The 24,385-nt window shown below is 37.0% G+C and overlaps 2 protein-coding genes across 10 annotated transcripts in view; one reads left to right on the top strand and one right to left on the bottom strand.

Moving 5' to 3' along the window:
• pde4dip (phosphodiesterase 4D interacting protein) overlaps window positions 1-12,950 on the top strand; it is a 67,382-nt gene extending 54,432 nt beyond the window's left edge. For 4 of the 9 annotated variants that reach the window (XM_016235743.1, XM_016235745.1, XM_016235739.1 and 1 more), the window contains 16 exons: window positions 4,561-4,802; window positions 4,903-5,046; window positions 5,663-5,851; window positions 6,602-6,871; window positions 6,965-7,090; window positions 7,206-7,331; window positions 7,573-7,762; window positions 7,859-7,980; window positions 8,176-8,304; window positions 8,417-8,506; window positions 8,578-8,774; window positions 9,657-9,788; window positions 10,018-10,156; window positions 10,233-10,279; window positions 11,815-11,905; window positions 12,271-12,950. In XM_016235743.1, coding sequence (XP_016091229.1) covers window positions 4,561-4,802; window positions 4,903-5,046; window positions 5,663-5,851; window positions 6,602-6,871; window positions 6,965-7,090; window positions 7,206-7,331; window positions 7,573-7,762; window positions 7,859-7,980; window positions 8,176-8,304; window positions 8,417-8,506; window positions 8,578-8,774; window positions 9,657-9,788; window positions 10,018-10,156; window positions 10,233-10,279; window positions 11,815-11,905; window positions 12,271-12,446 — 2,410 coding nt within the window. In that variant the 3' untranslated portion in view covers window positions 12,447-12,950. The remainder of the gene's footprint in view (window positions 1-4,560; window positions 4,803-4,902; window positions 5,047-5,662; window positions 5,852-6,601; window positions 6,872-6,964; window positions 7,091-7,205; window positions 7,332-7,572; window positions 7,763-7,858; window positions 7,981-8,175; window positions 8,305-8,416; window positions 8,507-8,577; window positions 8,775-9,656; window positions 9,789-10,017; window positions 10,157-10,232; window positions 10,280-11,814; window positions 11,906-12,270) is intronic. The other 5 variants (XM_016235738.1, XM_016235740.1, XM_016235741.1 and 2 more) reach the window with 5 other exon arrangements.
• A 2,514-nt stretch (window positions 12,951-15,464) lies between these two features.
• On the bottom strand, window positions 15,465-24,276 carry slc25a24 (solute carrier family 25 member 24). Its single transcript, XM_016235639.1, has 10 exons — window positions 23,820-24,276; window positions 22,610-22,736; window positions 22,139-22,226; window positions 21,094-21,205; window positions 19,018-19,176; window positions 18,496-18,648; window positions 17,887-17,994; window positions 17,531-17,698; window positions 16,425-16,575; window positions 15,465-16,341 (listed from the first exon to the last, which is right to left on the bottom strand). Exons 1-10 carry the CDS (start codon window positions 24,000-24,002, stop codon window positions 16,160-16,162), a joined length of 1,431 nt encoding a protein of 476 aa, XP_016091125.1. The 5' UTR covers window positions 24,003-24,276; the 3' UTR covers window positions 15,465-16,159.
• Window positions 24,277-24,385: the final 109 nt, after the last annotated feature.

Here is a 24,385-nt window from a genome sequence, read left to right as displayed (position 1 = left end):
AATAAATGATAATATTCAGTGATGTGAAATGTGGAGTAAGGTCTGGCGCAGTTGCAGCTTGTACTTATTACTAAAACAAGAAAGCAAATGAGTAGCATTAATAGTAATTCATTTTAGTTAACATGTGCTATGATAATTTGAACAGATTTTTATTCTTATTGTAAAATAATGGAATATTTAGGTCATGAATATTGTCTCAAAAGTCATGGAAAAGTCATGGAAATGTATTGGTAAAAATGTGTACGAACCCTGTGTTTATCGCGCTGAAATCATGCGTTTTAAACCATATATGAGTTTAAACTTCAGATATACGGTTTTCTGAGCGCACACATCCGAAGCACACGGACAGAAAGCGGCTGTCACAGCATGTGAGTACTAAACTAAGTTCTCATTCACACATAATTTTACGTTAAAAACACACGAGTTACAAAAACATTCAGTTATGTCTGTGAAGGTAAACAACTGGGAAATAAATTGCTTGTTTATTTTAGATCTGTGTGGCAGCAGCAATATAAAGTAAATAAATCAATAAATCCACTGCTCTCTTGACTCCTCTGAGGCTGGGACTATAAACAGTGTTCAGTGTTCATCATTCAAAATGATGGCGCCGTGGGTGGAAATTTACAGATTAAAGGGAGGTAATATTATAATGAGATCCCTTTGCCACATCACCAAGGGAGTGAAATCAGACGCGCTCGTTTTCTCAGACGCTTGCAGAAAGAGGCTTTCCAAAACAAAGTGACTGGGTTAATCTTTTTCACGTTTCCTTGGTTGGTAGATGCACCGGGGACCTGATTATAGCACTTAAAACCTGGAAAAGTCAGATTTTCATGATATGTCACCTTTAAGTTCTTAATGATTCCCATCCCTGTTGCACCAAATCATGAATATTTTCTAAGGGACCATTTAACCAGTATGATCATTCACATCTTGCATCACAGTCGATCTGTGATCTTCCTAATGGTTTTAATTGCAGTTTAAAACCTTCTTTGCTGATCTGGTAGTGCACGTCACGTCCTCGTCCCTTATTTCCTTCATAGCTCTGTTGTAATGGAAGCTCACAGCCAGAAAAGGATGATTTCCAGTGTGTAATCTCCTTGTGGAAATGTCTCTGTTTGTCTCTAATATTGCCGCCTTTAATGAGGTGAAAGAGAGTGAAAGGGTGCGCAGATGGCCAACCAGATGCACTGCTGGATTTAACCGTATTTTGTTGCCAGTCAGCTCATTTAGCTGGGGCTTGTAATTGAGAGAAAACGGAGGGGGATTTGCATCGGGTCAATGTCCTATGTGTTTTATGTGTGTTTTTGTGTCCTCTTGTGAACAATGCCCTGGGACAGAGCTGTCACATGGTTGGTAGCTGGCTGTGAACACCCGGCTCTGGATTGGGTGTTGACTCCAGCACTAATCAGGTTAAGTTATTAAAACCTCATGAGTGAAATAGGTCAGAGGCAGCTAGACAGAGAAAGAAAGAGAGAGCGATAAAGATGAGAAGACGGTGGAAGGAGAAGACCACTTGCGAGGCCATGTGAAAGAAGAGAGTGACTGAATGCCAGAAGAGGAGGGATGACAGAATATTCATATTAACCTGCCTATGGAAGTGGATTTTCTGTTTGGTTTTCCTTTTGGATGGTTACGGATACGACACCATGCAGAAATAAGAAGCATCTTTTATCATGAGCAACAATAAGGACATGTTCTGTTTTGTTTTGTGATGATTTACAAGAGAAGTTGATTTAGATGTCCTAATTTTATAAGCATATAATAGATTGGATATGCTTTATGTTTGTTTATTGGAACACAGATGTGTCTCTTTTGACTGAAGCACCCTGTTTATGCACAGAGGAACACATCAGCCCAACGGCAAGGACCACACACACACGCACACTTCACCATGAGGGTTTGTTGTGTTTGAGAGCTCATGGGGAAGGACGTTACGTTTCAGGAAGACACTCTGATTACCCTTTTCCTCCTTTGGGAATAAATAGAAAAGCACAGAGGAACTGGTCTCTGAGAAGAAGGACTTACTGAACATTCAACATCGGCGGCTTTTGTTTCTTTGAAATTGGGACTTGAGGAATTTCAAGTTGAGTTTGTGATTATTAGTTCCACAAGGATGTGTTTGATCTGTTGTCCAGCAAGGACTTGAAAAGGAAGAGAAGTTTGGAAAGTCCAGACCACGCTGGATGTCACAACAGTTTGGTATTTTTGCGTTTGTGGATGTATTAAAACTATCTGTTGTGGTTGGGAATAAACAGGTCTGTCTCTCAGCACTTGGGATTTGTAATCTCGGGATTTGTGTTGCTCGTCATCCAACTGCCTGCTGGAGATTCCCAACTCCTCCCCCATCACTCCTTGCAATCTGGGCAAACCCCCCAGCCTTTGTCACACGAATGATCGCAACCCAGTTATCACAGAGACCCAGTTGACAGGCACTACGTCGGCTGCCGGTCCTGCGGCCCCTGACTTGCTCCTCTGTGTTTCCCAGCCAGTCGAGAGTTTGGAAGGTCAGGATGAAGTGGCTGTGACCAGGTCTCAAGGGAGCATAAGGGCTCAGGCAGGTCGGGGGGCCATGGCTCCGCTATGGAGGTCCATGCTGTCCAAAAGCAGCCCCCTGTACCGCGACTCCCTCTTTTCCTTCTCTCTGTGGGAATGGCAGGCGCAGAAGAGAGAGTTGGCCATTCTCAAGAAGCAGACAGAAAGGGAGAAAAGAATGCTGCACAGACAGATGGAGAAGTAAGACCTTTGGGGTGTTTTATAGGTGTAGGTTTACTTATTTTTTTTTAATCATACAACTTAACTATTTAAAACAATATTTGTGTTTTTGTACTCTACCATTTAAAAGTTTGGAGTTGGTAAGACTTCTTAAAGGTTTTGAAAGAAGTTTTCTGTGCTCACCAAGACATTTACTTGATCAAAAATACAGTAAAAACAGTAATATTGTAAAATATTATTACAATTTAAAACAATTGTTTTCTGTTTTAAAATACTTAAAATTTTTATTTATTCCTGTGATGGCAAAGCTAAATTTTCAGCAGCCATTATTATAGTCTTCAGTGTCACATGTTCCTTCGAAAATCATTCTAATATGCTAATTTAATGCTTAAGAAAAATGTTATAATTATCAATGATGAACTTTTCCATGACATTCTAATTTATTGAGATGCACCTGTATTTGTCAATATCAATATAATTATCAATATAATTTATTTGAAATTGAAATTATTTTTAGAATTATAAATGTATTTACTTTCACGTTTGATAACACATCCTTGCTGAATAAAAGCAAAAAATTATTTCCAAATAAAAAAAAAATCTTACTGACCCCAAACTTTTTAATGATTTTTTAAAACAATCTGGGCAAACACAGTTTTCTGTGCATTTTACATGAGGTGCGCTATTATGTTGAGCGTTTTAAAATCAGTCGCAGGATGTTCACAATCAGGATGTTGTCTTAGAAGACAGGTCTATTTTGGTTGGTGTTGGTCGTGTTACATTTTGGTGCATATGACTGTGTGTGCATGTAGCTGAAAGATATTAGATTTGGAGAAGGAGTACATGTGAGAGAGGTGGCACACACTAGTAGGACTACTGTGTGTGTGTGTGTGTTTTGGCTCTGACAAAACAAAAACAGGTCCTAATTAATCCAGCTTGGAATGAATTGTGGGTACAAAATTAGCCTAATGCCCAGCATGCTGGAAAACACCTGGCACGTGGCAAACAGAATATGGTGACAATTTGCATGTACAACATGCTTAATTTGTATCCACATAAGCATAATAAACCAAAAACTCACTTTTATCAGACCCTGACATTTACAATTATTAGTTTTGCGGTTTTGACTTACAGAAAAGGAGAAGCGTGACACAATTGCTTCATCACATGTATGGCACTTTAACAAAAGTAATCATAAGACATTACTACTGTTTTGAATGAATTCTGAAAAGTGAGAATTTTGGTTATATTCTGACAATATAATTACAGATATCTTGTGTTTGCAGATTGTGCTCATTGTTTGTTTTTGTAATAACCAGAGTAACTAGCCATGACTACATTAAGCAACAGGATGTTTTGTTGATCACTTGGTTTCTATTTCTGCTGCTGGGTACACTCTTAAAAATAAAGGTGCTTCAAAAGGTTCTTTAAGCGATGCCATAGAAGAACCATTTTTGGTTCCACAAAGAACCATTCAGTCAAAGGTTCTTTAAAGAACCATCTCTTTCTTGCGTTTTTGTAATCTGAAGAACCTTATTTCGCCACAAAGAACCTTTTGTGAAACAGAAAGGTTCTTCAGATGTTAAAGGTTCTTTATGAAACCATTTAGACAAAAAGGTTCTTCTATGGCATCGAGAAGCACCTTTATTTTTAAGAGTGTAGCCCTGTCCATCGTGAAAATTGATTGGTCCAAAGTCACTGCTCCTTTTAACTATACTGTACATTAAACATCAGATATCTTCTGATTGGCTTACAGACGTACAGTGGTCTCTCACCATCATCTCATGGAGGAAGATTAGCTCCATTTTAATACAAACAGTGCTAAATGTCATTTTTGTCTGTTCTCAGGCTAAGTAAGGAGCTACAACAGAAAGACAAGCTCATCGAGTCGTTACGCTCCAAACTTGACCAGCATCAACGATCGGATACGCCTACTAGCAGCCATGCCCTCTCTGTGACCACCGACCAATCAGACGGGACCTCTTTTGTATCAGATGACCACGGCTCAACCAATGAGGATCTAGAGCTGTGCTCCGAACTAGATGCTGCCAGCGAATATGGCCAAGAGGAGGCAGCAAGAAGTGCCACAGGTTTTTGAGTTTAACATCATCATATTTCTATATTTTATCATGTCCTCTTCAGGTTAGTTTCTCATCCACCTTTTTTCATTGTCCACCTGTTTTGTTTTAGACTCACGTGATCATAGAGGCTCAGCCTCATTACATCCATCCAATCCTCCATCTATCACTTCATCGCACAGCCACCAGTCCCCAAACACCTGTCCCAGCATGCACTGCACACCACATAGGCCAATGGAAGCCCAGGCACAGACAGGTAGGAAGAGTGTGGGGTACCAAATCACACATGCCCTTTTTAGTATCTCTCATAACAATGTTATTTTATCTTTATGTGCACTGCCATTCAAAAATGTGGGATCAGGGTTTTTTTTATTAAAACTTTTATTCAGTGACAGTAATAACATTTACAAAAGATTTCTTGCTGTTTATGCTGTTTTTATTTGAAATACCAGATGATCATGAGCACCAAATCAGCATATTAGAATGATTTCTGAAGGATCATGTGATGCTGAAGACTGGAGCAATGGCTGCAGAAAATTCAGCTTTGCATCTCAGGAATAAATTACATTTTTAAATATATTAAAATAAAAAGCAGTTATTTTAAGTTGCAATAATATTTCAAAATATTACTGTTTTACTTTATTTTTGATCAAATAAATGCAGCCCTGGTGAGCATGAGATTTTCATAAAACATTAAAAAAACTTACCGACCCCAAACTTTTGAACGGTAGTGTGTATTCTTTTTTTTTCAGATTAATAGTGAATTGAAAGTTTTTGTTTATTCCATAGACCAGCTGTAGCCTGCTTCTAGGCATACAAAGTCTCACTCAATGAAGTATCTGTAGCTGTTTCTCTATGTGTGCTCCCATCAGGCCTCTCTACTGTACCTCTGTCCAGCTCCTTTTCTTTCTCCACCGCTCTCCATTGTCCTCAAATGTCTTCTCCACCTGTATTTGATCCTCAAACTCAACCCTTGAGAACCCGTCACCCTTATGGTGGGGGATTTTCACTGGCAGAGGTTCACCAAGAGCTTCAGATGCTCCAGAGACAGCTTGGAAACAGTGAGCCTGCATCTGAGTGTGTGTGGCACAGAATGATTCATACTAATTGTGTCACTGAATCAGTATCAGCAAGATTTGAACCCTTAATTGGAATAATGCTATTGCCAAATAGAAGTCAGAGAATGAATAAAGAATATAGAAGTTAACAAACTTTTTGTCAAACAAACCTAAGTCAATAATGCAATATGCATGTGTTGAAAGTTGAATCACTAATATGCATGCATAAATCATTTGCTTAATCTGTATTTGTCCAGTAAAAACTTTTTTTTTTAAAGAAATTAATACTTATATTCTGCAAGAATGCATTAAATTGATCAAAAGTGACAGTAATTTTTACAACCAGATTAAATAAATCCTGTTCTTTTTAACTTTCTATACAACAAAGAATCCTAAAAAAAATGTATAACGGTTTTCACAAAAATATTTGTGATATTTCAACATTGATAACAGTTAGAAATGTTTCTTGACCAAATCAGCATATTAAAATGATTCCTGAAGGATCATGTGATGGAGTAATGGCTGCTGAAAATTCAGCTTTACCATCACAGGAATAAATTACATTTTAAAATATAAAAAAAATTGAAAACCATTATTTTAAATTGTAATACTATTTTACAATATTAATGTTTTATTGTACTTTTTGATTACATAAATGCAGTCTTGGTGAGCCCCAAATGCTTTGACTAGTAATTTATATACTCACTTTTTTTTTTACATTGTCTCCAATAATGTTTTCTTATCCTGGTACAGGCTACCATGGTCCTCAGATCAAAGCCCTTCCTGCATTTGCACCGGGCTCCCATACTCAGCCTGACCATAGCAGCTTACACCCACTATCCCATCATGCCTTCGAACAGTCACCTTTCAGCAGCCAGCACACCAGTCCCGCTATGAAATCAGGGGCAAGCCTTCTGGAAAGCAGTGCAATGTGGGATATGATGTATGGCCCAAGACCTTTAAGACCAGGCACGTATGGAGACGTGTCCTCTGGTTCCTCTGGATATCAGTCAGGCCAAACAGGTTAAATCTCAGAGTTAATTATAATGTTAACATATTGTTGTCATATATAATGTTTTGTAGAACTTATCCTGCTTTTTTTATTCAATGCTTTAGGCACAGACTTAATGGAAGAACATTTAAGAGAGATCCGCACTCTCAGACGGCGTCTAGAAGACTCTATCCAGACCAATGACCGTCTGAGACAACAGCTGGAGGAGAGACTGGCCTCCTCTGGGCGAGGTCAAAGATTCACACAATCAAATTAACCCAATCAGTGTGTTTATGTTGTAATACTTGTATGTGTTTTTGCTTGTCTGTTTCAAATGTATTTATATTTTCTCCTACCTTCCACTAGCAGGGGGAGCGCCCACTAACATCTATATCCAAGGCCTTGATTCTGTCACTCAACTGTCCAATGAGATTCGAGTGCTGAAAGAGGAAAATCACGCCCTGCAAACCCAACTCCAGCAGGTCAGGACAGGTAAGATCTTAGTCCTGCTATGTTCATAAGGAATGCTATCAGTAGTACTACAGCAACTTTAGGTGCATTAGATGTAAATGATTAAGCATATTTTCTTGTCAGTGTTGACAATGGAATAGTAATATAGCTTAGTTCATACAGTATTCATTCTGTATAGGCATTCATCTTGGAAATTAAAAAAAATATATATTATTAAACATTTTCAGTTATAGCTAAGGTATTGTGTCTGTTTCACATGCAGATGGCAGTAAAGAGATGGAGCGGCTGAGAGAGGTGGTTCTGTCTGGGCGTGGCCAGTTAAAGCAGGCAGAGCTAGAGGCGGACCAGTGGGCGGATCAGTGCAGATGGTTGCAGTCTCAGGTTAGAGAGCAGGCTCAGGCAGTACTACAGCTCAAACAAGAGAAACAGAACAGTCTGGACAACAGCACCAGGTACAGTGTCAGACTACAATATTTTGAGATTTGACTCTTGACAAAAATGTGGCAGACTGCATTGATTAATATTACTGTATATACATATGTAAACAGGCTACAGCATGAAGTGAGTGTTCTCCAGCAGCAGCTGAGTGAGTGTCAATGTCTAGTGCACACGCTGCAGTGTGAACTACAGGTGTATCAGAGAGTCTGTGGCACTACTGAGAGCAACACGGGTAAGAAACAAGTGCACCTGTCTGAAACGCAATCAAAGCCATCAAATATTGCTCATTTTGCCCTACAAATAAATTTATATTTTAAAATGACTGAAATTTGTGTTAGATGGAACAATTACAGCTAAAGTCTTGTGCAATCAGCTTTGGATTGTAAAAGCAGAGTATTAAAAGGTCTTGTGCCCTCTACTGCTGTAGGCTCAGGATTGAGTTTGACCTTTGACCTACGAGAGCGAGAGTCTAACATACATTTGTTGGAGCAGCAGCTGAGAGAGAGGCTGGACCAGTGTATGCCCCGTCCTTCAGCCAGGAAACAGCTCTTCCACGGTGAGACAACTAATTATAATAATCAATCATAACTTTAATTTGCACGTTTGTGGATGCATTTTGACATATTTATAAATATTTTAATTTAACCTGGTCTCACTGTCTGCTGTAGACCAATCACCATCTCCTGTTCGAGATGCAGGGTTCTCCAGCCATGCTTCAACAGCTGTGGAAACAGATGAGCCAAAGTCTTCTGCTAGTGGTGAGATAAAATTCACTCAAATAAGTGCAAGACACAGAAAACTAATTAAACAATGCGTGTCTTCTGATTAGACTCCTCTAGGTCTGGTGCTGGAGCTCTGGAGGCTGAGGCCCCTGACGGCTCCTTCGCCTGCAAGACTGGGTGTCATATGATTGGTCATGTGGATGACTTCAGTGCCCTGCAGCAGCAGCTACTGGAAGGGAAGGTTGTCATCCGCAAGATAGAAGCAGCACTGCAGTCCAGCACAGAAGCACCTAACCTACCAGAGGTCAGAATATAGATCTGATTTAAGATGAAAGGCTGGTGTAATAATGAGTGGAGGGATAATTCAGAGATATGTATTTCTTTAGCAGGAATGTCAAATTATTAAAATTTGAATTAAATTAATTGCATGGTATGATGATTAATTTATCAAAATAATCAAATTAATTGCATTTATCTGGGGAAAAGCTGATGATTAAAAAACTAAAAATTTAAATAAATATTTTAAAAATAAAAACATAAAAAATTTAATATTTCTCACTAAAAAAGTTAATATTTTATTTAAACATTAAGCAACATTAGAGAACCAGGAAGATGCAAATACATTTAAAAATTATTGAAAAAAAAATTATATTTCAAATATATTGTAAGTTAAAGGGGTTCAGCTGATAAAAAGTAGGGGAACCAGTGGTATATATATCAATATTTGCTGAGAAAACCCCTTAAATTAAGATTGTATTGCAGAAGATGAGTCAAATTAAATAGTCACAAAAAGTGGTTTTAGAAATCAGTATATAGTTGTATTTTCATATAATTGAACATAAACACATCACAATTTTAGAATGTAGATTTGTAGTATTATTTTAATTGTTAATTTATGTACATGTCTGTCAGATCTGTCTTTTCATATTTAAATATAATTAATCATACTAAATTAACACATTAGATTAAACAGACTGAATATAAAAAAATATTTTGTGCTTTAATAAACTAAACTAAATATTTCCTTTTATTTAATTTTCATATAAACAGGTGTAATCATTTTTAATTTAAATAAATGCACTTACTATATTTAATGTAATGTTTTCCTGAAATTGAAAACGGTAACTTGCTAAAAAGTTTGAATATTCCAAATGAATTGTCATTGACATGCGTTCTCTCTCTACAGGGTTATATGAGGAACTTGCACACCAGCACTAAGACACTGAAGCAGATTCTGGAGGAGACAAGCTCTCTCTTAAGAATGTTCTGGAGGGCGGCTCTGCCCAGCACTGAGGCCTCGGCCCAGCAGCTCAAAAAGGTTAGAGGGCACTTAGAGAAACATTGCAGTTCTTACAATAGGTCTTGGAAACAAGACCCACTTTTGTGCTCCCAAGACATAATTTTGCATGCACCTGTTAAGAGAAATTCACGCTGACCGCGACAGTTTTCAGTAGCGCCCATTTACATAATTAAACCATGAATAAAATCACGCTGAATGTTGGTTATTTTTGTAATCCTAAAGGTTTCTTATAAATGTGTTTGTGTAGGAGCAGCCTTTGAGAAAAGAGGTTGTCGCACTGAGGCGCAAGTTGTCAGAACAAGAGCAGCTTCTCAGGGACACGATGGAGAATCTAAGGACGTCCAGTCGCACTAAAGACAGCATGGAGCAATTCATTGTCAGTCAATGTGAGTTAATCTCTTCTGTGTTCTCTTTGTTGATGTTTATTGTTCTTCTCTTCACTTTATTTTCATTTATTTCTAGTGTCAAGAACACGAGATGTGTTGAAACAAGCTCGCTCAAATCTAGAGGTGAGTCTTTTCTATCATTCAAACATGCATTTCTTTTACAACCTCAGGCATGTTTCTATTTGTAAAACAAGTTTCCCCTGTTACACACTCAAATATGTGTAGCCCAGATTAGTGTTGGGCGATACGCTCCATAGTCACATCATCCTATCGTCAGCCTCTGAGATCGCCGATACACAATATCATTGTGCTAATTTATTCAATTATTTGTGACCCTGGACCCCAAAACCAGTCATATTTTTTTAAATGGAGATTTATACATCATCTGAATAAATAAGCTTTCCATTGATGTATGGTTTGTTAGGATAGGACAATATTTGGCCGAGATACAACTATTTGAAAATTTTGAATCTGAGGGTGCAAAAAAATCTAAATATTGATAAAATCGCCTTTAAAGTTGTCCAAATGAAGTTCTTAGCAATGCATATTACTAATCAAAAATTAAGTTTTAATATATTTACAGTAGGAAATTTACTAAATATCTTCATGGAACATCTTTACTTAATATCCTAATGATTTTTGGCATAAAAGAAAAATCAATAATTTTGACCCATACAATGTATTTTGGCTATTGCTACAAATATACCCCAGCGACTTAAAGACTGGTTTTGTGCTCCAGGGTCACATTTACTTGCGTAGTTTAATTGCCGGAGAGGGAACCAAGTCCAGGGTCAGACTAAAAGCAGCTTAATGTTAGTGTAATCTATTAACTACACATTATACTATACTTTTAGTCAAGTAGCAAATGGATGTCATGTCATAAAATATTTTTAATATGACTGAATTTATATTTAACATGATCACAATTTAATAAAAACTATTGTAAGTTACTAATTATAATGCTTACATTTCCTCAGTTACTCAAACAGCAGCTACAGAAAACGAGCAAAGAACATTTACATGATCATAACACATCATCACTGACTTCAGTCTAGCTTGAGTTAATGCATTTTAAAAAACACTTCTGTTATATTCAGTGAAGCTATCTCTTATACTTACTTCGTACGTACATTGTAACGGTGGTGGGCCCCAGAAACACAATTTAACTCAATAATTAAATAACTTGTCTTATATCAACTTGTTCGTACAGTAAACTACACTTGTTGTTTATGACGAGAGAGTTCAAGAGAGCAGAATTCAGTCAGCAAGCGTGCACACTCAACAACAAAATTCTGGTGTTTCAGCGATAACTCATCTGAATGCCTCTGATTGGCTATTCTATTCATAAGTTCTACAGAATCGTGTGTGATTGGTTATAACGTGCAATGCTGTAAAACGTGTAAAAAATATAATGGGACAAATAAGCCCTAATATTAATTAGATAACAATACTAACCTAATAATAATAATAATAATAATTGTCTTGATATCATCAAAGGCATCAACCACACGCAATATCTCTTGACTATCATTGATACACAATATTATCGTCTATCGGCACAACCCTCCATCAGACGATTAAAGGCTCTATCTCCGGTTCTTTCTCACTGGGTTATTTTCCTTCTCCTGTGTATTTCTATGTCTTCTGAGTTATTCCAGAAGAATGAACTCAAGATTGCCTCTCTAGGCTGCACCCCTCTCCCTTCATCCTTCTATTCGGTTTCATCCACTCCTTCCTGGTCTGATAGAGGTACTGCGCTCTGGGTATACGTGTGTGTTAGTGTGTATGTGTTTGTCTAGCAACACATGCATGCCTGACCTAATGTCACGCAACCAGACGTCTGACCATCAGCATGAAGTGTCCTCCACCTAAACTGAGGGGAATCCAGTTGATCAGATGGGAATTTATCATGTATGTCAGCTCTTTTATAATAACATAGTCATCACATAGTATGCTGCCCTCTCTTGGCTTGGAGTGAAACTACAGAAGCAGTTTTTTGTTTATTTGTTTGTGCATAATCTAAAAAAGAACATTTGCTTTGTCCTCTAATGGCACAGTTCAGTATTAGTGATTGTAATCTTCTTATCTGACTCTTGCTGTCACTCTTTGTTCAGGTGAGGTCTCAGGAGCCGCCCTCCAACATGCCTCCTCTCTTGGTTGGAATTTCCTGACCCCTCACACTCAGGATCAGCACAAATCAATGGCAGCCTCGTGGCCGGCACAGCGCCTCCTACAGATGTACTGCAGAACTGACTCCAGACTGAGTGCTGCTGTCTCTCCTTCTTTCTGAGTGAATCAGAGTCGTATTATTTCACCCCAAGATGCTTTAGATGTCCTGTGTAGAATAGATCTATCATTCTAGATCTATCAGTTAGCTTTATTTACTACATAAGAACCACCAAAAAGCTCTCAAAGTTGTATTTGACTAGATTAGTATTATAGATGTTTGGATTAGCAATCATGTATTCAACCAAAGTAACATCTTATTGGTTTGCGTTTGGTGTTAGGGTTTATATTGAACCAGCAACACAATTAATGTGCAATTATACTGTGCTACCAGCCAGACCTGCTACACTGTAAATGAAAGTCACCCCAGGGACGAGCTGAAGACCGATGGTGCAATATTCAACCTGCCTGCTACTGAAGTCTTGAAATTGGAATATCCCAATAAGAGAGATGTTTGTTTGTTTGTTTTGTGTTATTGCCAAAGCTTGAGTCTATTGCTTGTAATGACCTAACCCTCTGCTGTGTTTTGTCCCATTAAACCTAATGTACATTTTTTTTATTCCATTAATTTCATTTTCTTCCTTTAATTTTCTTTCTTTTATTGTTTTTTTTTATTTATTTTTTTACTGTTTTTATGCTTTTTGATGTATAATTTTCCTGTACTGGAGAGTATTTTTTAAAATTAGTTTTTGGTTTTGGTCCAAAAAATGGAAGAAAAAAATCAGTGCTTTATTTTTCTATTTGCTGCATCAGTTCTTCTTAATGGACTATCTTTATTTTGTTTTATTGTTTGTTTTGCTTTTTTGGTTTGGTTTTTGTTTTTCACTTTTTTTGTTTTCATTTACTTTGTTACTTGGTTTGTGTTTTATTTTTATTTTCTTGTTCTTTTTTATAATAGGCTTGCAATGTTTTTTGTTTGTTCTTTTTTATAATAGGCTTGCAATGTCTGTAAACTGGTTCCCATGAGATAAAAAAAGACTCACTTGAAACATTATCTCAAGTTACTGAGTTATCATTACTGAGTTAGATAACTATTTTGTCAGACATTGCAGACAATTTAGCAAATTGTAAATTGTGAGACAACGCTACACATGCATAGGTTTACTGTTCTAACTGTGTATGTATGTTTGAAAGCCTGTTGCTCTTGCATGAACCACACGAATTACACTGTCATTTGCAGTATTTCAGTATTCCACAATAGTGCAAGAAGTCCTGGGGTTTCTGCTGTATATGTGTAATGATCTGGTGCCATTTTGTTTGCTTTGTATATGATGTATTATTTGTTTATGAGACACCTGTTTGCTGCTGTCATTAGGTCAGGCATGCATGATGACAAAAGAGAGCCATGGGTCAATTCAAGTCAACCTTGCACTCAATGTTCTATGACAATCAAATAATTCTCAGAGAGGTTTGTAATTTTGGAATTTCATTTAAAATATTAGTAGCAATGCAATTTGATTGTAAATTTCCCTTTGTGAGCTAATGTAAATTGAGTAAGGGTTGTTAATGGGTAATGCATGTATATTTCAGGGAAAGGTGAGGAGGAAACTCAAAACAAAAAGGGACAATTTAATAAAAAGGGAATCGTACATGTCTCATCGTGTATTTTTGTCTGTATTTCTTGATTATATTAACAATATTTATGTCTTAATGGCACAAAAATCTAAAAGAATATTTTAACTTCTTCATACAACTGTCCTAATTGTTGTTTAATAATACGTCTTTACACCAGCAGATGGCACAATACAGTTACTCCCAGGTTACTCCACATATTAAAGGCACAATATGTAATTTTCGCCGCTAGAGGGCGCGTATTTAAAATAAACAAAGACGCAAAGGCGTAGTTTGATGACGCAGTGACTGAGTGTGGAATCATGGGAGTTGTCGTCTTCATCCCCACAGCCGATGCAATCCGATGGGACTCGGGCAGAAATCATGTTCATGGATGAGCTAATGATTTATTAACGTAGTAGAATGAAGCAGGGTGAGGCTGAAAGCCGTTGAAGGGAAACGAGGCCGCTGAACGAGCGCGACACACGGCTCAAAAGCAGCGGAGCTTTTATTATGCCACAGTCGACCGCTTCCGCTGTTTTATCATACTAGATACGTTTGAAAGTTCTGTTATAATGCTACTCTGTGCGGTCGTCACCTGTCTAATAAAACGCATAACATATTAAAGCGTCTTTGGTGTTTCCATGTTTTCTACAAAACAAAACCGGAAATCGAGGGGTTATGACGTCATTAGCAGGCGACACAATAAAATTGCTTATTTCTCTGGATTTAAACATTCTTCGAAACATTTGGGATAATGTAAGTACACAAGTCAGCAAAATATATAACACTGTTCTAGTGGTTTTTGGATATTTAATAAAAAAAATGACTATAAGACATGCTTAATATGTCATGCATATTAGCAGCATCAGTGACTACATACTCAAAAGCTTTTATCAGGAAGCATTCCTCTGCAGTACTATACAGTACAATTTACTGTAGTTATTCAGAACTACTTGCTGCTTTGTCTAATTGAATCCAACCGCATTCAACACACACTGAGAAATCCAGCTTTTGTGTCAAGAGTTGAATAAGCCAGTTCAGTTAACTATTCCCAAGTATTTAATCTTTTTGTCATTTACTACATGCTGTTACAAGGGATGGCTATTCAGTTGGACCTTATCGCGTTGTAATGTTTACATTATTCCAACATATTTAAAATAAATTCTGTTTCAACTTTAATAACTGTTTTATGTTTTCATATATTTTAAAATGTATTTCATTTCTGATGACAAAGCTGAAATTTCAGCATCATTACTCCAGTCTTAAGTGTCCCATGATCCTTCAGAAATCATTTTAATATGCTGATGTGGTACTCAAGAAACATTTCCTTTTACCAATGTGGAAAACAGTCGTGCTTAATATTTTGGAAAAAAAAACTTTGATAAATAGAAAATTCAATAGAACAGCATATTTGAAATAGAAATCATTTATAAAATTATGTCTTTACTGTAACTTTGGATCAATTTAATGAATTCTTGCTAAAAAGTATTAATTTCTTTTATAAAATGTGCAATGAGACATCAGAACACACTGTATTAAAATACAGCCTTTAATATAAACAAGAGTTTCTAAAAATAAGCAAACATTGGGAATAAAGGCAACACAAAAATTAAAATTATAATTCCAATGTAGGGTAAAGGAACCCACACAGAGATCGAACAAATTATATAAGGCACATTTAGCTCTTTATGTCATAATGTGGGTTCCCATTTTGCATTGTTTCTCTGGTCCTTGTTTTACCATGTATTTAGCAGTTTTCACAGAACAAATACAAAGAGTACTGACTGCAGCATGTAAAGACTACGGCCCAACGTAACCAACCTAATTCACTTAAAAAATTACACTCTGTATATTTAGGTACAATTACTTTATGCAAAAAGGCAGATTTCCATGGTCTGTCCGATTATCTATCTATCTGTAAAACAGAGACTGAATGTAAAACATTATAGTGCACTGGCTCACAATGGCTTCATTGATTTGGTCAGGGACGAATGTCAAATATTTTAGAAATTCATTAATTACAAATCAAGGTACAATTCTATATCAATGTAAACATGAATTAGGTTGGGCCCCAACCTCAATACAAGATACCATCATTGCTCTTTCCCAGAGGTGATATTTGAAACACTTTGGTTACTCAACAAACATTTTGTCCCATCATGGAGGGTGTTTTCAAAGAAAGGTGGTTCAAATTTGTGCGTGTAAAAACATGCAAGACATTGATCATTTTGAGATGCCTAATCCAGACCTCATGTACTCGTACACCACATAGCTGATGCTGACAGCTGGAATCACTTTCATGAAGTTGGGCAGGATCCCACGGTAAAGCCCAAAAAAGCCCTCTTTCTGCATGGTCTTTTTCACTAACTTGGACATGGACACCTGCTCCGATCCCTCCATTGATGCTGGGGACAATAAAAGAAAAATGTCAGGCAAATCACAGTGCAAAATTGACATATCCCGTGTATATTCCGGTCTGAATATTTACCCTGGGCCTGCATGCGTGTGCGGACCAAAGCGAGAGGGTAACTAGCCAACTGGCCACATGTGCTAGAAATGGTCCCACAGCCGAGAAGAACCAGCACCCCTGGGTTAGCAGTGTCTTTAGCATACTTGGACAACCAGGCGTTCTTCAGGGTCTGTATAGAGAGAAAGAGTCAAAATTACATTTATGCATGTTTCACTTAAAAAAAAAAAGTATGTCATCGTATAAGTAGATAGCATAGACAAATCAGTCCCATATTGCAGAATTAGTATTTTGAAATAGGCCTTTAAAAGGTAATAGCACACTAGTTTTAGCATCACTAGTTTCTTGTTCTTGTTTTAACTCGGTGTTAGTTTAGTCATTTTTATATATTACTACAGTATTTACTCATGTTTTGATTTAGCTTTTATTTTTATATTTTCAGTTTTCATTTTAATTTTAGCAATTTTGTGTGCTTTTGTAATTTTTACGAGCTAGTTAGCTTTCATTTATTTTAATTTCAATTAAATTTTAGTCGTTTTAGCAGTCATTTTAGTACTTCAACCTAAACATGTTTTATTTCAGTTAGTTGGCAAAGCAACATTTCTATTTTTCATGTAAACCTAAGTGTTTTTTTAGTTTTTTAGTTTTTCATCTAATATTTATATTTTATTTAACTTCAGCATGATTTCATTTAATGAAAACAATTTTTCAGTTTTAGTTTTTAGTTAACAGCATCAATAAGGGAAACAACTGTAAGGATTACCTATTTTATTAATACCTAAAGAAAACATTCAGTTTAAGCAGAATAAGACTAAAAAAAAGTTTTTTCTTACTTTTGACCAGTTGAAGCAAAAAATAAGTTTTGATTTATCTGAAATGCAAACTATATTCCAATGGCATTCCAATTTTCTTTAAAAAAGGCCAAATCTTTTAGAAATTTATCTTACACACAAATATGCAAACATCTGCTGCATTTTAAGTAGGTCACAAACCTAAAAACTTGAAAAATGCCCAGAGGTGTAACACCTAGTCTGAAAATATGAACTTGATATGATATTCAGAAACAGATATGCAGTGTAACTATATAAACCTGAAGTATCTCACAGTGTTCCAGAGTTTGTACTCACCTCATACACTGCTAAATCTATTCCAGCATACGGAATAATTCCCAGGATATTGGGTACATAGCCTTTATAAAAGGCCTTCACTCCCTCCTTCTTCAGAATCTTCTTGGCACAGTCAAACATCCCAGAATACTGGCCAGTCTTCCTCAGAGTAAGTCTGGTCTTCATTACCTACAATCAAAAATCACTTTTTTTTTTAAATATTACTATCATAATCATTTACCTTAAAATGTGCACCATGTGTCACTATTGCCACTGAGGGCTACAGTTCATTTTAAATGGCCAATGCTGGAGCCACAATACACTACATTAAAACGCTATCTATAGAATATTCCATCTCCATGGATCTCCTTTCTCACCTCCATGGGGTAGATGGCTGTTTGAGCGGTCGCACCTGCCAGAGAGCCAGCCATGAACCGCTCATGTGACTGGATTTTCCCACCATCTTTGGCCAGCAGCTTCTTATACTGTTAAAGCACAACCCAAAACACATTACGCAAGACTGATTTAACATGTAAAACGTAGCTGAGCAAAAAACTGAAATGGGTTTAATCTTTTCATTAGGTAAAGGAAATGCGATCTTCTCCATTGCAATCATCCTCTGTCCTCCACACCGGATTACCAGTCCAGGGTTTTGTGAATGGCTGCTGTTAAAATAGCTCTCACTGACACGCTGCTTGTGGAAGACACTTCAGCATTTCAGTTATTCAGTAAAACAGTTCCATGATCTACAAATTAATATTGAGGAACTGACATTTCACCCAATATGATCAGTTGTTTTGCTTTACCAGGAAAAATAATCGCTCAAAGATAAAAAGGAAGATTGTGGCAAAGAAAAATACAAAAGTGGAAGTGGTTTTCAATGTTTGTGGGTTTCATGGTAACGTGGTTTTCTCAGTGTCACATTGGTCATATTGGACTAGATATGTAAGAACAAAGCTGGAAATATTCTTTCTCTATTTTCTTACCTGCTCATATGCCATGAATTTGATTGCAGTTTCTGGGGCGATTTTTATGACATTGACGCCATTACCCCGCCACAGAGAGGCCACGCCCCCTTCTTTAATCATCTGCTTGAACCCGCCCACCAGACTGATTTTGTTGGATTTTGAGGAATGAACCTATAAAAGAATACATTTACTGTCATTATGCCATTCAAGTAGATATTAGGTAATTACATTAAATATTGTAATATTTATCAGACAATTCAAATTTCAATTGGTCATAAATTATTGAAGCAATCAGTTTGAACTATTTCAGCCAAATCATTTTCTTCATCAGTATTTTGTCTTGTTTTCCAATAAAACTACATTAACATTTTTTAAAACAAGATACATTTTCATTAAATACATAAAAATACTTTTTATTACTTCACACAATTTTATTATCAAGTAAATGTATCTTGTTTTAAGGATGAGTGCATATTTTACAACAAATAAATATTAGATAAGGAAAAGCATTTTGAAGTATAAATGTGGGTTTAACTGCACCTGCATGAAGACTTTCATTCTGTCCAAGGGGGCGGTGCCTGTTCGAGAGACCGCCCCTGCCACGCCCCCAGAAACAAGCTGCCTCCACCAGATGCCTGTGGTCTTTTCCTCCTCAGTGAACTCATCTGGAATAGTTAGACTGTCACCTATATCCAACACCTAGCACACAACAGAGGTAAAGATAGTTACTAACCAACAATTCTAATCTACAGAATAACTTACTAAACCACACTGATCCATACTTAATGTCAAATATATTTCATATTTTTATGGCTCAAACCAATGTTTAAACTCTGAGAAAAAAGGTTCTTTGTCTTAGTGTTGGATTGAAATATGAAAATAATATCCTGTTACCATTTTGTAACTGTCCATATAATATGCAAAGAATATGATAATAGGCAAATATCAGAGATGAAATATAACAGTTTCTTTGTGAAAGCTGCAGAATGTGCATTGCCCTCGTTGCTGGTTCAACTGTGACCTTTAACCTTTCACACTGCCTAGCTATTGACTTCCTGAAGTTTGATCATTTGCAAAGGACAATTAATTACAACCTTGCTCCTAATCCAAGTTGGTGTAATCTAATGTCATCAATGCCATCATCTTATGTAACATATCAGTACTGCATCACAGACTTACACAGGTGACATGAATTTTATTAAGGATAGGGATAGTACTGTACACTCAAACATGAATATTCTGTCATCATTTACTTGCCCTTATTTCGTTCCAAACCTGTATGACTTTATTTTTTCCACAAAAGAAGATATTTTAAGGAATGTTGGTTACCAAACAGTTTTGGTTCCCATTGACTTCCACTGTATTTTTAGTCCACATAATGGAAGTCATTAGGAACCGAAGCTGTTTGGTTACCAACATTCTTTAGAATATATTCTTTTATGTTCCACAGAAGAAAGAAAGTCATACAATTTTGGAGCAACACAAGGGTGAGTAAATGAACTATCAATTTACGTACAGATTTTTTGTTAACTATGCCATTGTTAATATGTTTAGAAATAAAAATACCTCAATTTCTACCATCAAACTATTTCATGTTGTCACTTTATATATAACATTGGGGCTATAGCTCAGTGGGCCAAAAATGCTTTGGCCTCTATGAAATAATTTGGATCAGAGGACCTACCATATCTACATCCATCACATATACAGCCTCTTCATCCTCAAAATCAATGATGAGCCATTCTCTCTTGTGCTCCTGCAGCAAAGCCATGCTGATACTCTGCTGCCAGCCCGTTTGACACCAGCCGTGGACGCTGACAACTGCAATGAAGACCTATTGCTCCACCTGCTTGCTTCACAATGTTACAGTCCTGATTCACTTCTTCATCTCTGCCCAACCTCACTGCGCTTCCATCAGTGCAGCAGTCAGATGACAAGCGCATCCAGGGCTAATCCCAGTACAGGACAGTCTTAAATTAGCTTCGCTGCAATTGGCTGAGATGACTCGCGCTGAACCTGCACTGCTCAAAAACCAGAAAATCACCCAGTGACTGTGTGATTTTTGGCCTAAGCTTATTTTAAGTCTGACATTTTAAAGTCAACCGGAAAAGATTTTAGATAAAAGAAATGGACAACCAAAAACATTGCATTATTTCAATTCTAAATAGGAAAAATAGAGCTTTGGTTTATGTTAGAGGTAATCAGTAGCATTTCAAATTAATTTTATTTAAAACAATGTAAGTCTATAGTACTATGTCCTTATTCATATAACTACATAAACGTGTGCGTGCGAGAGATGCTAAGTTGTCTTGCACATTGTGCCACTTTCATTAACTTTTGACATGTAATCAGTTAAGAGACTGCTTATCCTTCCTGGTCTCAACACTTTTCCCATGATTCCTCAATCCTTCCCACTGACAGCTAAATGGCTGGCCAAGCTGATTACAGGGCTAACCGAACTGTGTGCCTGACTAGACAACTCAACGGGCGTCTGACTGGGCCGATGACATGTGACCGTTTGACTACACTCTATCTAGTGATCTTCGTAACTGATACCTGATTCAAATCAGATGGTAATGTATGCAATATGTGATATGATGTTTGAGTGGAACTTACAGTTGAGTGTTTCCAGTAGCGTATGATTTCCTGCAGGTTATCTGCTGGGTTGAAGAGGAAATGCTCTCTCCATTCATTCCAATCCACAGACATAGTTCCATCCGCATCAATACTGGAGGATAAAGGATCAAAGTAGAGAAGACATGTGAATCTGGATTATAATGTCCTATGTGACCCTGGACCACAAAACCAGTCATAAGTAGCATGGGTATATTTGTAACAATAGCCAAAAATACATTGTATGGGTCAGAATTATTGATTTTTCTTTTATGCCAAATTTTTTTAGGATATTATGTAATATATGTATGTTCCATGAAGATATTTTGTACATTTCCTACCGTAAATATATCAAAACTTCATTTTTGATTAGTAATATGCATTGCTAAGAACTTCATTTGGACAACTTTAAAGACGATTTTCTTCAATATTTTGAATTTTCTTTTTTGCTCCCTCAGATTCCAGATTTTTAATAGTTGTATCTCGGCCAAATATTCTCCTATCCTAACAACCCATACATCAATGGAAAGCTTATTTATTCAGCTTTCAGATGATGTATAAACCTCAAATTGACCCTTATGACTGGTTTTGTGGTCCAGGGTCACCTATGTGATAAAGTTATCCTAAAGCCTAATGAGTATATCATACATAATAATTTCCTTCATGATAACTATATAGAAATCCCAAGAAACCCTGCACTCTGCAATACTTTATCAGTGGACTAATTAGATTAAGCACGAGTATTTCAAAAGCAAAGACTATGCATAAACATACTGTGCACTTTACTAATCACTGACAACACTAATGTGTTGCAGAATTATACATAAATGTTCTATTCCATTTATAAGTAAACGCTATCACTTTATTATTGCATTAAAGCAACTGAAATTTGTATTAGGCGTGTAATATTTTGCAAAGTGAGCGTAATCTTTATTATCCAGTGAGTTATAGGCTGCTTTGCTATAAATGAAATGAAGTACAACTCAGTAGAACTTTTATTCAATTTTTCATTCATTTCCTTCTTGGTGCGAGCAAGCCTTTGGAGTACCTGTTGAGGATCGTCTCTGCATCTCGATCTGTCAAGTTTATGCCCATGTCTTTAAGTGACTGCTGGATTTCTTTGGCATCGATGCGACCTGCATGTGCAATTAATGTTGTTAATGTTTATTTTATGATCAACAAAAGCAGAAGGTGCGATGACAAGTGTTTCAGTCTCTAAATTAGCATGATTAGTGGATGTAAGACTTCAGGTCAAATTTATTTATATAGCACCTCAGGCCTCTCTCATCTTTTTAAGTGGGAGAACTTGCACAATTGGTGGCTGACTAAATACTTTTTTGCCCCACTGTACATAGTTTCAAGGCAGTTTTACAGAAAGTTGTATTGTTGTCTATAATGCCTTGATGCTTTAACATAAGAGTGGTTTTAGGGTACAAATGATCCTATGAATTTAATGGTTAAAATGGATTAGTCCACAAAGAAACGGAGCAAAAAACCTAATAGTATACTTTAATCTTACCATCCTGATTTTTGTCCAGACTCTTGAAGGTCAGTTTGAGTTTTTTCTCGTGTTCTTTCAGATACTTTGAAAACTCCTCAAAGTCCAGCCCTTCATCCTTATCAGTGTCTCCAGAGGCAACAATTTTCTGTAAGAGAGAAGCATTACACAGTCCATGAGATTCCTGGAAAATGTGCATCACTGAGTACTCGATCCTAAATATAATATAAACATTAATATTTCGCACATCATACAGATTCTCTGGAAACACTGACTTCTCAAACTTATAGTAGGTTTAATAAATAAATAAAACCTTTAGCCCTCATTTTCATATTCAGTCAAACCCAGCTCAGTTTGTTCTGACATCAATGTAAACTTTAAAAACACTGCCACCCAGTGTTGTCATTTAGATGCAATCATAGACTACTTCACACTTCAGTACAATGCAGAAATTCAGGCAAATTTCTCCCCAAAATCAAAACGGACAAAACAAGAAAAACATTACAATGTATCTATGTGACCTGATGAGCTTGCTGGCACACTCTTTGTCTTTGAACTGTGATACAGTGGGTCTCATTTGCTTAGGCGAGGTGGGGTTATATCAGCTGTCTCAAAATGGGTAAGGAATGTCAATGGATAATGGAATGTAGGTTTAATATCAGCATGAACCGTACAGGAGTGTCTTTACCTACCCTTCTGCTTTAAGTGCACTTCCATGGAAAAGACAGGAAATGGCATTACCTGTATAGGATTGGAAAACCCTATCTGAAATGACAGCTGAGATGTTGGGGGACTGTTGAGGCAAATAAGCTATTGTCTGTTATTTCCTATAGTCTAAGTTCGGTGACTATATTTATGTGCAATAAAAAGCATGACTATATTTACTCCTAACTTAAATAGCATCAAATATTACTAGAGGAAGAGGAAGAAGAGGAGGTTGTGGGCTGGCACTAAATTCATCATTTCCCATCATATCTTTGACGTACTACTTATGGTATTTACTATTAATGGTTTAGCTTAGAAGCATGTATTAATATCTGCAATACTGCATCAAACAAGATGGTAGATTTTTCTTAGTAGTACATTTCCCTTGCATGCGAACAATATAGGAACCCAACAGTCTGTCAACGTGGTTTATTGGCTTATGGGGTTTATACTGAACCCAAACCCCAGATCTACAACAAAAGCGAGTCAACAACAGAGATGCAGTGAGCCAGTGAACTGCAATTACCTGCGCTTCACCTTTCCCCATAGAGAAGCCCATAGCAGCCAGGCCCGTCTTGAGCTCAGAAACATCCACTTTCCCATCTTTGTTAACATCCAACTTCTCAAACAACTCCGCGAAACTTTTCGTGTTGTCCTCCTCCAAACAATGCGATTCGGTGAACACGAATTTCCTTATAAGCTGATACATGATGAAGTGCGATGTATACCGTATTTATATTTTTACTGCACGGGATCCAAAGATTGCAGGCAAACTGCGGAAGAACAGCAGATTGCCTGGCAATGGAGAAAACAGACCCTCCCTTATCGTCTTGCCCCACTGAGTTAAACTTTAGTAGTCATACTTTTATTGCCACTATCGCTTGAAACTCAACACTTTATCAGGTTCGGTCTGGGCTGAGCTGAGCTGAGAAGGAGGGACTAGCATTACTAGGGTATTTGCCTGCGGTGCCTCCTCGTTTTAGACGGACACACCCAAATGTACACAAGCTCAAGAAGTGTTTTCTCTCTCTCTCTCTCTCTCTCTCTCTCTCTCTCTCTCTCTCTCTCTCTCTCTCTCTCTCTCTGTCTGTC

The sequence above is a fragment of the Sinocyclocheilus grahami genome, unplaced genomic scaffold (assembly GCF_001515645.1).
Source record: "Sinocyclocheilus grahami isolate Dianchi unplaced genomic scaffold, SAMN03320097.WGS_v1.1 scaffold473.1, whole genome shotgun sequence".
In the NCBI taxonomy this organism is placed as follows: domain Eukaryota; kingdom Metazoa; phylum Chordata; class Actinopteri; order Cypriniformes; family Cyprinidae; genus Sinocyclocheilus; species Sinocyclocheilus grahami.
Note: the sequence above shows the minus strand (reverse complement) of the source record. Positions and strands in the feature narration are given on the sequence as shown.